This window comes from Peromyscus maniculatus, chromosome 1, assembly GCF_049852395.1.
Source record: "Peromyscus maniculatus bairdii isolate BWxNUB_F1_BW_parent chromosome 1, HU_Pman_BW_mat_3.1, whole genome shotgun sequence".
In the NCBI taxonomy this organism is placed as follows: domain Eukaryota; kingdom Metazoa; phylum Chordata; class Mammalia; order Rodentia; family Cricetidae; genus Peromyscus; species Peromyscus maniculatus.
The window spans coordinates 5,312,056-5,323,236 of NC_134852.1; the positions used below are offsets into that span (position 1 = coordinate 5,312,056).

At 42.7% G+C, this 11,181-nt stretch overlaps 1 protein-coding gene and 1 pseudogene across 1 annotated transcript; one reads left to right on the forward strand and one right to left on the reverse strand.

Annotated features, from left to right (window-relative positions):
• The first annotated feature begins 1,650 nt into the window (after positions 1-1,650).
• On the forward strand, positions 1,651-5,730 carry LOC143272649 (eukaryotic translation initiation factor 5B pseudogene; annotated as a pseudogene).
• On the reverse strand, positions 1,921-10,004 carry LOC121826025 (leukocyte immunoglobulin-like receptor subfamily A member 6). The gene is made up of 3 exons (XM_076568534.1): positions 9,792-10,004; positions 9,447-9,497; positions 1,921-6,473 (listed from the first exon to the last, which is right to left on the reverse strand). The coding sequence occupies exons 1-3, from the start codon at positions 9,901-9,903 to the stop codon at positions 6,337-6,339; spliced, it is 300 nt and encodes a 99-aa protein (XP_076424649.1). The 5' UTR covers positions 9,904-10,004; the 3' UTR covers positions 1,921-6,336.
• Between the last annotated feature and the right edge of the window lie 1,177 nt (positions 10,005-11,181).

An 11,181-nucleotide genomic window follows, 5' to 3' on the forward strand; every position in this document is an offset into this window, starting at 1 on the left:
CTCATGCTTCTATTATCAACCTGTTCCCCTCACCATGTTGCATAACTTCCTGTAACCTAGTGTTGTGCACAGAGTGGAAAGGACCTTAGAGTATCTAGGCTTGGTGGTGTCATGTAGCATGCCAGTTGCTTGTACATCTCCCCTTGACCTCCAAAGTAGTAACTATCAGAGTATCAATTTCTAGATTTATTTTAGGCATCATGTTTTAGGACCACAACAAATTTCCTCACTTTGTGGACCTACATGAATCATATGAAACTATGACAGGACATTTTCCATGAAGACAGAGTGGGGTGGTGTATTGATGGCGTAGACAAGTGTAGTCTCCTAAGACCTCCTCAGCTGGTATTTCTGGTGGCACATTCCTTTAAACCCAGCACTTCTGAGGCAAGGGAAGGCAGATATCTGTGAGATTAAGAACAACCAGGTCTTCATAGTGAGTTCCAGGAAAGCCAGGTCTGTGCAGAGTGAATTTGTCTTGAAAAAACCCAGTAACACAACAAAAACCAAACAAAAGGATCTGCTTATGCAGAGTACAGAAACTGAGTACAGGCTACGTTATTAACTGGACATTCAGGTCAGAGAATGGAACTTGTAAGCTAATCCATGCTGTAAAGACAGCATCACCTAATTGTAAATCAAGAAAAAGAAATTAGAAGAAACAAATTATAGGCTAAAAACTCCCATGAACACAGCTGCAAAATTACAAAAATATCATTCTTGCAACCTGTAGATTCATTCCTAAAGAGCAATTTTTCTGTGACATTGTATTCATGAGTCCTTACTAAGTATTCTATGGTGTTAACAATGTGAAAAACATTTACTAATTGTGAGTTCTTTAGATGATATCCTGCTGTTAGCCATGAGAATGTGTTTTAAAATGAAAACAACACCTCCTGAAAAAGTAGAATTTAATCCATTCATGTAAATCCCATCCAACATTGTAAACCATATAGTATTAATGATAATAACAGGGTTAAAATTAAAAACATACATAATGGAGACAGATTTTGATGAAGAGTTAGTATTTGTCAGTGTCCCACAGCCATTTATCATGAACAGTCACAGGAAATTAGTCACAGAGACCCCCCAGAGTCAGACTAATTAATGTATCAAAATACTGATGTTAGTATCATACTGAATTGTGAAAAAGCAGAAAATTTTCATTAAGTCTTGAAGTTAAGAGTCACCTCTCTTCACACATTTTTAGCTTTGTTCTCAACGACTTAGCTAATACAAAAACAGAAGTATAGGATAAAAGAGAGAGAGAGAAATAAATACCACTTTCATTGTGTGAATATAACATGATTGTCTATGTAGAAATTATGAATCATTGTATGATAAGTCTTTCTAGCAATATGAATCTGGGATGATTGATCTGCAAGCCAATTACTTTTTCATATGTGAGAAATAGGCATTGGAAAATGCAATGAAAAACACACCAATTTCATTCAGGACTCACCACCCTCACACCTGTGATACTACTTTGCTGTTGTGAAGGTTTCTTTGATGGGGTTATTTACAGTGGTTAGCAATTGCTACAAATCAGAAATTTGTGTTAAGAAAACACTGTCAAGAGGGCTCCCACCATATGTGCACTGTCCCAGTGCACGGGTCTGTGGCGAGCTGGGTGCGAGCGGCTGCGGCTCCGGGCGGACAGAGTCGAGCGGGCATTGGCGTCAGCCTGGAGGCAGTGGGTGTTTGAGGCACCGAACCGAGAGGCCGGGTCCACGAACGCCGCTGAAAAGCGATGGGGAAGAAACATAAAAACAAGAGCGAAGACAGTACCAAGGATGATATTGATTTTGGCGCCTTGGCTGCAGAAATAGAAGGAGCTGGTGCTGCCAAGGAACAGGAGCCTCAGAAATCAAAGGGGAAGAAGAAAAAGGAGAAAAAGAAGCAAGACTTTGATGAGAATGATATTCTGAGAGAACTGGAAGAATTGTCTCTGGAAGCCCAAGGCATCAGAGCTGACAGAGAAGCTGCTCCAGTCAAGCCTACAGAAAACAATGAAGAAGAATCTGCCTCAAAACAAGATAAAAAGAAGAAAGGACAGAAGGGCAAAAAAACAAGTTTTGATGATAATGATAGTGAAGAATTGGAAGATAAAGACTCAAAATCAAAAAAGACTGCAAAATCTAAAGTGGAAATATTCTCCGGGAGTGATGATGACGATGATTCTAATAAACTTTCTAAGAAAGCTAAAAAAGCTCAGAAATCAAATAAAAAATGGGATGAATCAGAAGAGGATGAAGATAATAGTAAAAGAAGTAAAGAGCGTTCTAGAGTAAACTCTTCGGGTGAAAGTGGTGGTGAATCAGATGAATTTTTGCAGTCCAGAAAAGGACAGAAAAAAAAAATCAGAAAACCAAGCCACTTCCTAATGTTGACAGTGGGAATGAAGATGATGACTCCTTCAGAATTAAGACAGTGGCCCAAAAGAAGGCAGAAAAGAAAGAGTGTGAGAAAAAAAAGAGAGATGAAGAAAAAATGAAATTGCGGAAGTTGAAAGAAAAAGAAGAGCTAGAAAAAGGAAAAAAGGACCAGAGTAAACAGAAAGAACCTCAGAAGAAATCTGAAGAGGAAGGTTTGAAACTCAAAGAGACTCCTGATACAGGAGCTGCCTCTGAGGAGAAAGGAGACACTACCACTGCAGAAGATGACAATGAAGGAGACAAAAAGAAAAAAGATAAGAAGAAAAAGAAAACAGAGAAAGATACAAAAGAGAAAGAGAAAGAAAAGAAGAAAGGCCCTAGCAAGTCCACTGTGAAAGCTATCCAAGAAGCTCTGTCTAGGCTTAAAGAGGAGGAGGAGAGACAGAAGAGAGAAGAGGAAGAGCGGATTAAGCGGCTTGAAGAGCTAGAAGCCAAATGAAAAGAAGAGGAACGATTAGAACAAGAAAAAAGAGAAAGGAAAAAGCAAAAGGAAAAAGAAAGAAAAGAACGCTTAAAAAAAGAAGGGAAACTGTTAACTAAGTCGCAGAGAGAAGCCAGAGCCAGAGCTGAAGTGACCCTTAAACACCTCCAGGCTCAGGGTGTTGAAGTGCCATCGAAAGACTCGTTGCCAAAGAAAAGGCCCATTTACGAAGATAAAAAGAAGAAGAAAATACCACAACAGCCAGAAAATAAAGAAGTATCTGAAACCTTGGAAGTAAGTGCTGCTGTGGAAGTTGTGGAGCAAGGAATACCAGAAAAAGAAGAGACACCCCCTTTTGTTGAACCAGAGGAAGAAGAAGAAACTGAGGATGCTGGGTTAGATGACTGGGAAGCTATGGCCAGTGATGAAGAGAGAGAGCAAGAAGAAAATACGATTCACATAGAAGTACAAGAAAAACCTGAAGAGGAGGAGGAGGAAGACGAAGATGAAGAGGAAGAGGAAGAAGAGAGTGAAGATGAGGAAGAGGAAGGAGAAAGTGAAGGCAGTGAAGGTGATGAGGAAGATGAGAAGATGTCAGATGAGAAAGACTCAGGGAAGACATTAGATAAAAAGCCAAGCAAAGACGTTAGCTCAGACTCTGAGTATGACTCTGACGATGACAACCGAACTAAAGAAGAGCGGGCTTATGACAAAGCAAAGCGGAGAATTGAGAAACGACGACTTGAACATAGTAAAAATGTAAATACAGAAAAGTTAAGAGCCCCTATCATCTGTATGCTTGGACATGTAGACACATGGAAAACAAAAATTCTAGACAAGCTCCGTCACACGCATGTCCAAGATGGTGAAGCAGGTGGTATTACACAGCAGATTGGTGCCACAAATGTTCCTCTTGAAGCTATTAATGAACAAACTAAGATGATTAAAAATTTTGACAGAGAGAGTGTCCGCATCCCAGGAATGCTGATTATTGATACTCCTGGACATGAGTCTTTCAGTAACCTGAGAAACAGAGGAAGCTCTCTTTGTGACATTGCCATTTTAGTTGTTGACATTATGCATGGTTTAGAGCCGCAGACAATTGAATCTATCAACCTTCTCAAATCTAAAAAATGTCCCTTCATTGTTGCACTTAATAAGATTGACAGGTTGTATGACTGGAAGAAGAGCCCTGATTTGGATGTGGCTGTTACTTTAAAAAAGCAGAAGAAGAATATGAAGGATGAATTTGAGGAGCGTGCAAAGGCCATTATTGTAGAGTTTGCACAGCAGGGTTTGAATGCTGCTTTGTTTTATGAGAATAAAGATCCCCGTACTTTTGTGTCCTTGGTACCTACCTCTGCACATACTGGTGATGGCATGGGAAGTCTCATCTACCTTCTTGTGGAATTAACTCAAACCATGTTGAGCAAGAGGCTTGCACACTGTGAAGAGCTGAGAGCACAAGTCATGGAGGTTAAAGCTCTCCCAGGAATGGGCACCACAATAGATGTTATACTGATCAATGGACGTTTGAAAGAAGGGGATACAATCATTGTCCCTGGAGTAGAAGGGCCCATTGTCACTCAGATTCGAGGCCTCCTTTTACCTCCTCCTATGAAGGAATTACGTGTGAAGAACCAGTATGAAAAGCATAAAGAAGTGGAAGCAGCTCAAGGAGTGAAGATTCTTGGGAAAGACCTTGAGAAAACACTTGCTGGTCTACCTCTCCTAGTGGCTTACAAGGATGATGAAGTCCCAGTTCTCAAAGATGAATTGATCCATGAGTTAAAGCAGACACTAAATGCTATCAAATTAGAAGAAAAAGGAGTTTATGTCCAGGCGTCTACACTAGGCTCTTTAGAAGCTCTTCTTGAATTTCTGAAAACATCAGAGGTGCCATATGCGGGAATTAACATTGGCCCAGTCCATAAGAAAGACGTTATGAAGGCTTCAGTGATGTTGGAACATGATCCGCAGTATGCAGTGATTCTGGCCTTTGATGTAAGAATCGAACGGGATGTGCAAGAGATGGCTGATAGTTTGGGAGTTAGAATCTTTAGTGCAGAAATTATTTATCATTTATTTGATGCCTTTACAAAATACAGACAAGACTACAAGAAACAGAAACAGGAAGAATTTAAGCACATAGCAGTATTTCCCTGCAAGATGAAAATCCTCCCTCAGTACATTTTCAATTCTCGAGATCCAATAGTAATAGGGGTCACTGTGGAGGCTGGTCAAGTCAAACAAGGAACACCTATGTGCGTTCCTAGCAAAAATTTTGTTGACATTGGGATAGTAACAAGTATTGAAATAAACCACAGGCAGGTGGATGTTGCAAAAAAAGGACAAGAAGTCTGTGTCAAAATAGAACCCATCCCTGGGGAATCTCCCAAAATATTTGGGAGACATTTGGAAGCTACGGACATTCTTGTGAGCAAGATCAGCCGGCAGTCCATCGATACACTCAAAGACTGGTTCAGAGACGAAATGCAGAAGAGTGATTGGCAGCTTATTGTGGAGCTGAAGAAAGTATTTGAAATCATCTAATTTTCCCACATGGGACAGAATTTGGAGTAAAGTAATATTATGCTGTGATGTTACCAACGGAACAGACGTACTTGGATGCTGATAGACTTAGGTGTATAAAATGTTTTCCATGAGAAACCAAGCAACTTACACTGGTTTGACAGTGGTCAGTTCCCCGCCTCACAGTCCAGTGTGCCTGCACTCACCCCCCTCAAGACTTGGCTGCTGTTTTAAACTTTGCCCTTCCTCAAATTTGGATTTTTATTACAAATCTAAATCTCTTTCAATTTTATACTGATTAAATCAGTCCTGCAGTATTTGATTTAAAAAAAAAAAAGAAAACACTGTCAAAGTCCTGCCCACACTGTCTTGTGGGACAGTCCATATTCCATCAGTGTGTTAACACTGGCTTTATATTTCAAGAGAAACCCCATGAAGAACATGTGTTGAAGACTGAAAGGATGGAGGGTCACAAGGAGAGTTTTGAGACATCATAGGCAGAGTGACTTTGAATTCTGGGCTCTGACTTTCCTTGTCTTTTTTGTTATTGAGGTACATTCTTTATTTCTAGCTCAATAGAGAGACACATCTGCCACAGAGAATGTGACAATTTATTAAAATGACACATAGGGAGTGGGAGAAGAAAAATGTCCAGAATGAGGAGCTAAGCCAGGCAGATGGGACAGGATATTCCCTCACTATATAGATCAATAAAGGAGTTGGTTCAGTCATCAAACACCCACAATAGGTGTAGGGATGTAAACTCATTTGCTGAGGAAGGATCTCATCACACCCAAGGTTAACTCTGCACCCAAAACACATTTTCTCCATGGACATTCTCTCTCCAGTTCCTCAGTGTAAGAACTGGATTTTCTTACAGAATTCTTGGGATTGTCACATTTATTTCCCAGACTCTGGAAACGTGAGGTATACTTCTTTCTTCTCTGATTACTTCTCAGCTGCACGTTGGGCCTGCTTCTGGCTGCCCCAAGCCTCAATTACCAGAATCCCAAGGACTATGAGGATCATGACAGCAAACCCCATCCTGATGAGATTCTCCACTGTGTGATCCTGGATCTCTGAGGCTGTGGTTGTGGACAAAGAAGTTACAGAGATTACTGATGATCAAAATTTCCTCAAGATAACTATATGTTCCCAAGCAACTAAATGTCCACCCAGGTCCCCTGCCTTACTGTGACAAAACCTGGAGCCTCTGTTTCCAGTGTTATGACTTTAAATTCTCTTTGTTCAACTGTGTTGGGTTTAGGCATGTTCTGGGGTGCACTGAAAATCTCAACTGATTCTGAGAACAGAAGAAGAGAAATAAAATGTGTGCATGCTTAAGAGAACTGGGTGTTGCTTCTGCATTCTACTTTCTCATTTATTATAAATACCAATAATTCTTATCCTAAAAGCTCACGAAGTCTTGAATGAATCTTTTCACTGTTATAGCTGGGCTCCTCCTCTTATTCTTTTTAAATACACATTTATTTATTTATTTGTTTGTTTGTTTATGTTACTTCCCAGCTGCAGTTCCCACCACTCTTCCCAGTCACTCCTCCCCAATCCCTCTGTTCTCACCCTTGAATCCACTCCTCCATTTCTGTTTAGGAAAGGGCAGGTCTCCCATGATCATCATCAACATATGATGTATAGTTGAGGTAAGACTGAGAACTTCCCCATGAATTAAGGTGGGGTAAAGTACCAAGTATTAGGAGTAGGGTCCTCAAAGCTGGTAAAAGATTCAGAGACAGTCTCTGTTCCCACTACAAGTTCTTAGTAGATTCTTCAGGACTACTGTGATAACCCCTGAAAACAGTAAATTCAGAGTAGAAAAAATTGACAAGACATTCCAGGCTCTGACCCCTGAGTCATGACACTGAGCAGCCAGAGGGCCATTCTGAATGTGGTGTCTCTGTTTTATCTCAGAAGAGGTTATGTGGACAACATTCTCAGTTTGGGATTGTTTCCTAAATGATTTTTTTCTGAGTGTTTGTTCTCTTGTCTCACATAGACCTCCCATCTCTCCTGTGATCTGAGACTTTCCCTGACCTGTTCTGGGTAAAAAGTGACTAACTAGGGCTGGTCAAGGAGAAAAGACCGTACAGTGTCTCAGAAATGAGATATAGTTCCTGTTAAGACTGAGAACATGTGTCTTGTTCATAAAATTTCCCTGATGTTCCTATCCACATCAGACAAAGAAACTTCTCTATGTCCAGTTCAGGTAGGAGCTCATCCTTCTAATGTAGATTTCCTACATCTCTTTCCTTTCATATATCATGTGGGAAAAAATGGTGTGGATCAGAGTCATGCAGAGTGTTTGCAGTCCTGGCTCTCAAAATAAGATGTGAAGTGTGTGTGTGTGTGTGTGTGTGTGTGTGTGTGTGTGTGTGTGTGTGTGTGTGTGTGTGAAACAGGGAAGAGTACTTCTCTAGGATTTCACCTAATATTTCCCCCAAAGGCATGGCTAGCCCACACTAAGTATAAATGCCAAGACTGACATTATAACCCTTACTTTTCTCCTCTTTACAAATAACAGTTACCGAGACAAACAGGACAGCTATAGAGTGAGGAGAGAGTGGTGCAGGTCTCTCATCACTCTAGGAGACTCACGGGTCCATGGTGGATTGTCCCCTGAGGTCCTGTCCCCAAACCTTCTCTTGTTCAGATGAGCACACCAGTGGCAGGGGAGGACCTTCTTATCTGTCACCCCTCAAAACTAGGCTGAACCCATACAGTCTCAGTTCCTCAATTTCACCCTGAAGAGAAATGTTGTAGACTCCACAAAGCAATAGATTTTGACTGGGACTGCTGGATTTTATTTTCCCTAATGTGATCATTGTTATATTCAGGCTCTTATGACAAATTCTATTTGGTAAGGTTGAGCTACGAACGTGGATCTGTTTTGAATAGAAAAAAAGTATAGCAGGATTTGTACTTACTCCACCAAGGCTGCCTCCTACCATAGATACACCATGGGTCATAGATACACTGAGAGCAAGGATCTGAGAATACTGATGAATGGAGGGTGATGAGCAGAGGTTGTCACTGGGGACTGGTTTCTGCCTAGTATCTTATATCTGTCTGTCGACTCCCCAAGATGCTCTTTTAGACTACCAGAAAGCATTCTGGGTTGCATAAGCAGGGACTGTAGTGAGCATGCCTAGAAATATCCATGTTGGCCTCCACCATCACGAGGGTGAATATACATCTGGTTGACACTCTGCAGGATTTTAACCCAATTCTAGACAATAACTGTTGTAAATGTATAAGGCTGATATACCCTTTAGCTCAGAAATATCTGGATCACCTCACCTTGGACAATGAGCTCCATATGGTCACTGGCACCCAACAACAGGTACAGAGATGAGTTGATTTATTCATAGCACCTATAAATGCCCATGAGAGTGTAGGTGATAGAACCATGGAGAATACTAGAATCAATACCCATGATCCAGAGGGAGGGGTCCTGAATGCCCTGTCATGGCCATGTGCTTTACCCTTGCACATGTCACTACAGCTGTGGGACAGACCCACTGCATAATCAGGTGCTAGAGGATTCTTCTTTCAAGAGAGGCCAAGGCCAGAACTGAAAGTAACTTAAGGGTGTGGGCCTCAAACTTCCATTTATAAACAGAGGAGCAGCTTTCTGGAAACAGAAGGATTTGTCTAGTTCTGCATCTCTAGAAGCAACTGTATTAAGCAGATAACTAGCTGCTGTCCATCAGGGCCACACATTCCAATAGGGTATTTACATAGCCTCCTTGGGTCTGACTCCATGCAGCTGAGATGTTTGCTCTCAGATCCTTTAGTGGCAGAATGGGGAAGTGAGTGTCTGGGTTTCCTTTTCTCCATGTCATCCACCTAGCCCATCCTCCAGGCTGAGCCTGAAAATCTCTGGATGCCATCTTCTGTAGCACAAACTAATCCCTGGGTTTCTGAACTCTCTGTTGGGATCTCTGTTAACTTCCACATGCATAAGCTGAAGTGAGAACTTTTTCAGGCTAAGAGCCATGAGCTCCATGAGTATGCAGCATACTCCCTTCACTGATACTCACCATCTGTTGGAATGGGCCTTGAGGGTGGCAGGCTGGAGGCTCCAAAGGATCCTAGGAAAAAGAACAAGAGGAGTGTAGGAGGTAAAAACCCAGGGAACTACCTCTGCTAACTTCTCAATATATGCCATGAAACTTCCCCATGATCCTCATGCTGTCTGCCTAAATCCTAGATTGCAATAGAGGATGGAGTGGACATTACTGGAAGGACCGCTGTTGGCATCCAATTCTCTGGCAGGGAAATGGCCTTCTGACTAACCTTCCCATTGTCCCCTTAATCCCAATCAAGTCAAGGGCTCTCCTAGGGTTTGGATTGTAAGTCACCCTGAGTGTTCAGGGTCACCTTACCTGAGACAGTGAGCTCCACAGGGTCACTGCCATGTGACAAGAGGTAGGGAGATGAGTCTTGAGATCCATAGCACCTGTAGGTGCCTGAGAGGGCAGAGGTCACAGTACTCATGGAGAATTCTGCCTGGAAATCCCAAGCTTCAGACTTTGATTTTAGTCTCTGGGGTTGTTGGGCTGCTCCCTTCTTGGACAGAATGAAAGTGTCCACTTTGTATGTTGACTGACATAGCAGGGTCAAGTTGTCTCCAGAGTGTACTGTGAAGTTAGGCTTCACTGAGAGGGAAGGACTGAAGGGAAGCTGTCCTAAAGAGAAGAGGAAGTATGAGAGGCTGCCTTCATTGTTCTGAGCTGATACTTCACCTGTGACTGCCCTGAGCACCTGGCACTCTGTCTTCTCTGCCTGAGCCCGTTTCCTGCTCCCCTGTCTCTGCTTCTGTTCCTGCAAAAGTTCCCTGTCCCTCATCCCAGCCATCAGCTCCTTAAATCCCCCATGAGGACCCATGCACAGGTTAGGTACCTGAGGGAATCTTTTTGGCCCTCACCTGTGATCAGGATATCCAGGAGGTCACTGGAGGCTGACCACTCAGAGGAGATGTTGTGTGCACCATAGCATCTGTATTGGCCTCCAGTAGAGCTGCTCACAGGGCCCAGTGTGAAGTTGGCCAAGGAGAGGCCACTCTGGGTCCACTGTACACCATGGTGGGTGAAGTCAGCTCCTCCCAACTTGTACAGAGCAAATCTGTCATAGTTGATATCAGAGCAACACTGCAGGGTGAGGCTCTTCCCAGGGTCCAGGATCTGGCCTTGGTGAGTCAGCAAGGAGGGCTTCTTGGAGAGGCCTAGCGGGAAGATGACAGGCTAGTGATTGAGGAGCTGGTGTTTACCAAACACTTATGCCCGCCCATCCTGCCCTACACACGTCACTGCTTCTCCCCAGATTGGGGCTCTTGCTCAGCCAACAGGCTCTTCCTGAACAACTCTCTACCCACAACTACCCAATGGGACTGATCAATGGCAAAGGGTTTAGAGTGTGAAAAAATGATTGGTCAATGATGGCGCTGACCCACCTGAGGTGTGTATTTCCAGGGGCTCACTGGGCACTGACCACCAGTGTGGAGCTTGGTTGTAGTAACCATAACATCTGAATGTCCCTCTGTGGTCTGGTGTTACATGATCTATGGAGAACAAGGCTTGCCATTGCCTAATATGGTATATATACTGTGAGTTCTGAGAGCTGAGGAACTTCTGGTCATTCTTGGTGAGAATGAGTTCACTATATTCATCCTGTGAGACACACTTGAGAGTCATGTTTCCTCCTGAGGTCACCACAGGGCTGGGCAGGGCTGTCAGGCTGGATTTACTGTAGTAGTAGATTCCTAGGAGAAAAGGA

Excerpts from the sequence above, each read along its gene's own strand:
- LOC121826025 (XM_076568534.1), bottom strand. The coding sequence starts at position 9,903 with ATGAGTACTGTGACCTCTGCCCTCTCAGGCACCTACAGGTGCTATGGA. Across the intron at positions 9,498-9,791 it reads TGTGGAGCTCACTGTCTCAG|GATCCTTTGGAGCCTCCAGC; the intron begins GTAAGGTGACCC and ends TCTTTTTCCTAG. Across the intron at positions 6,474-9,446 it reads AAGGCCCATTCCAACAGATG|CCTCAGAGATCCAGGATCAC; the intron begins GTGAGTATCAGT and ends CCACAACCACAG.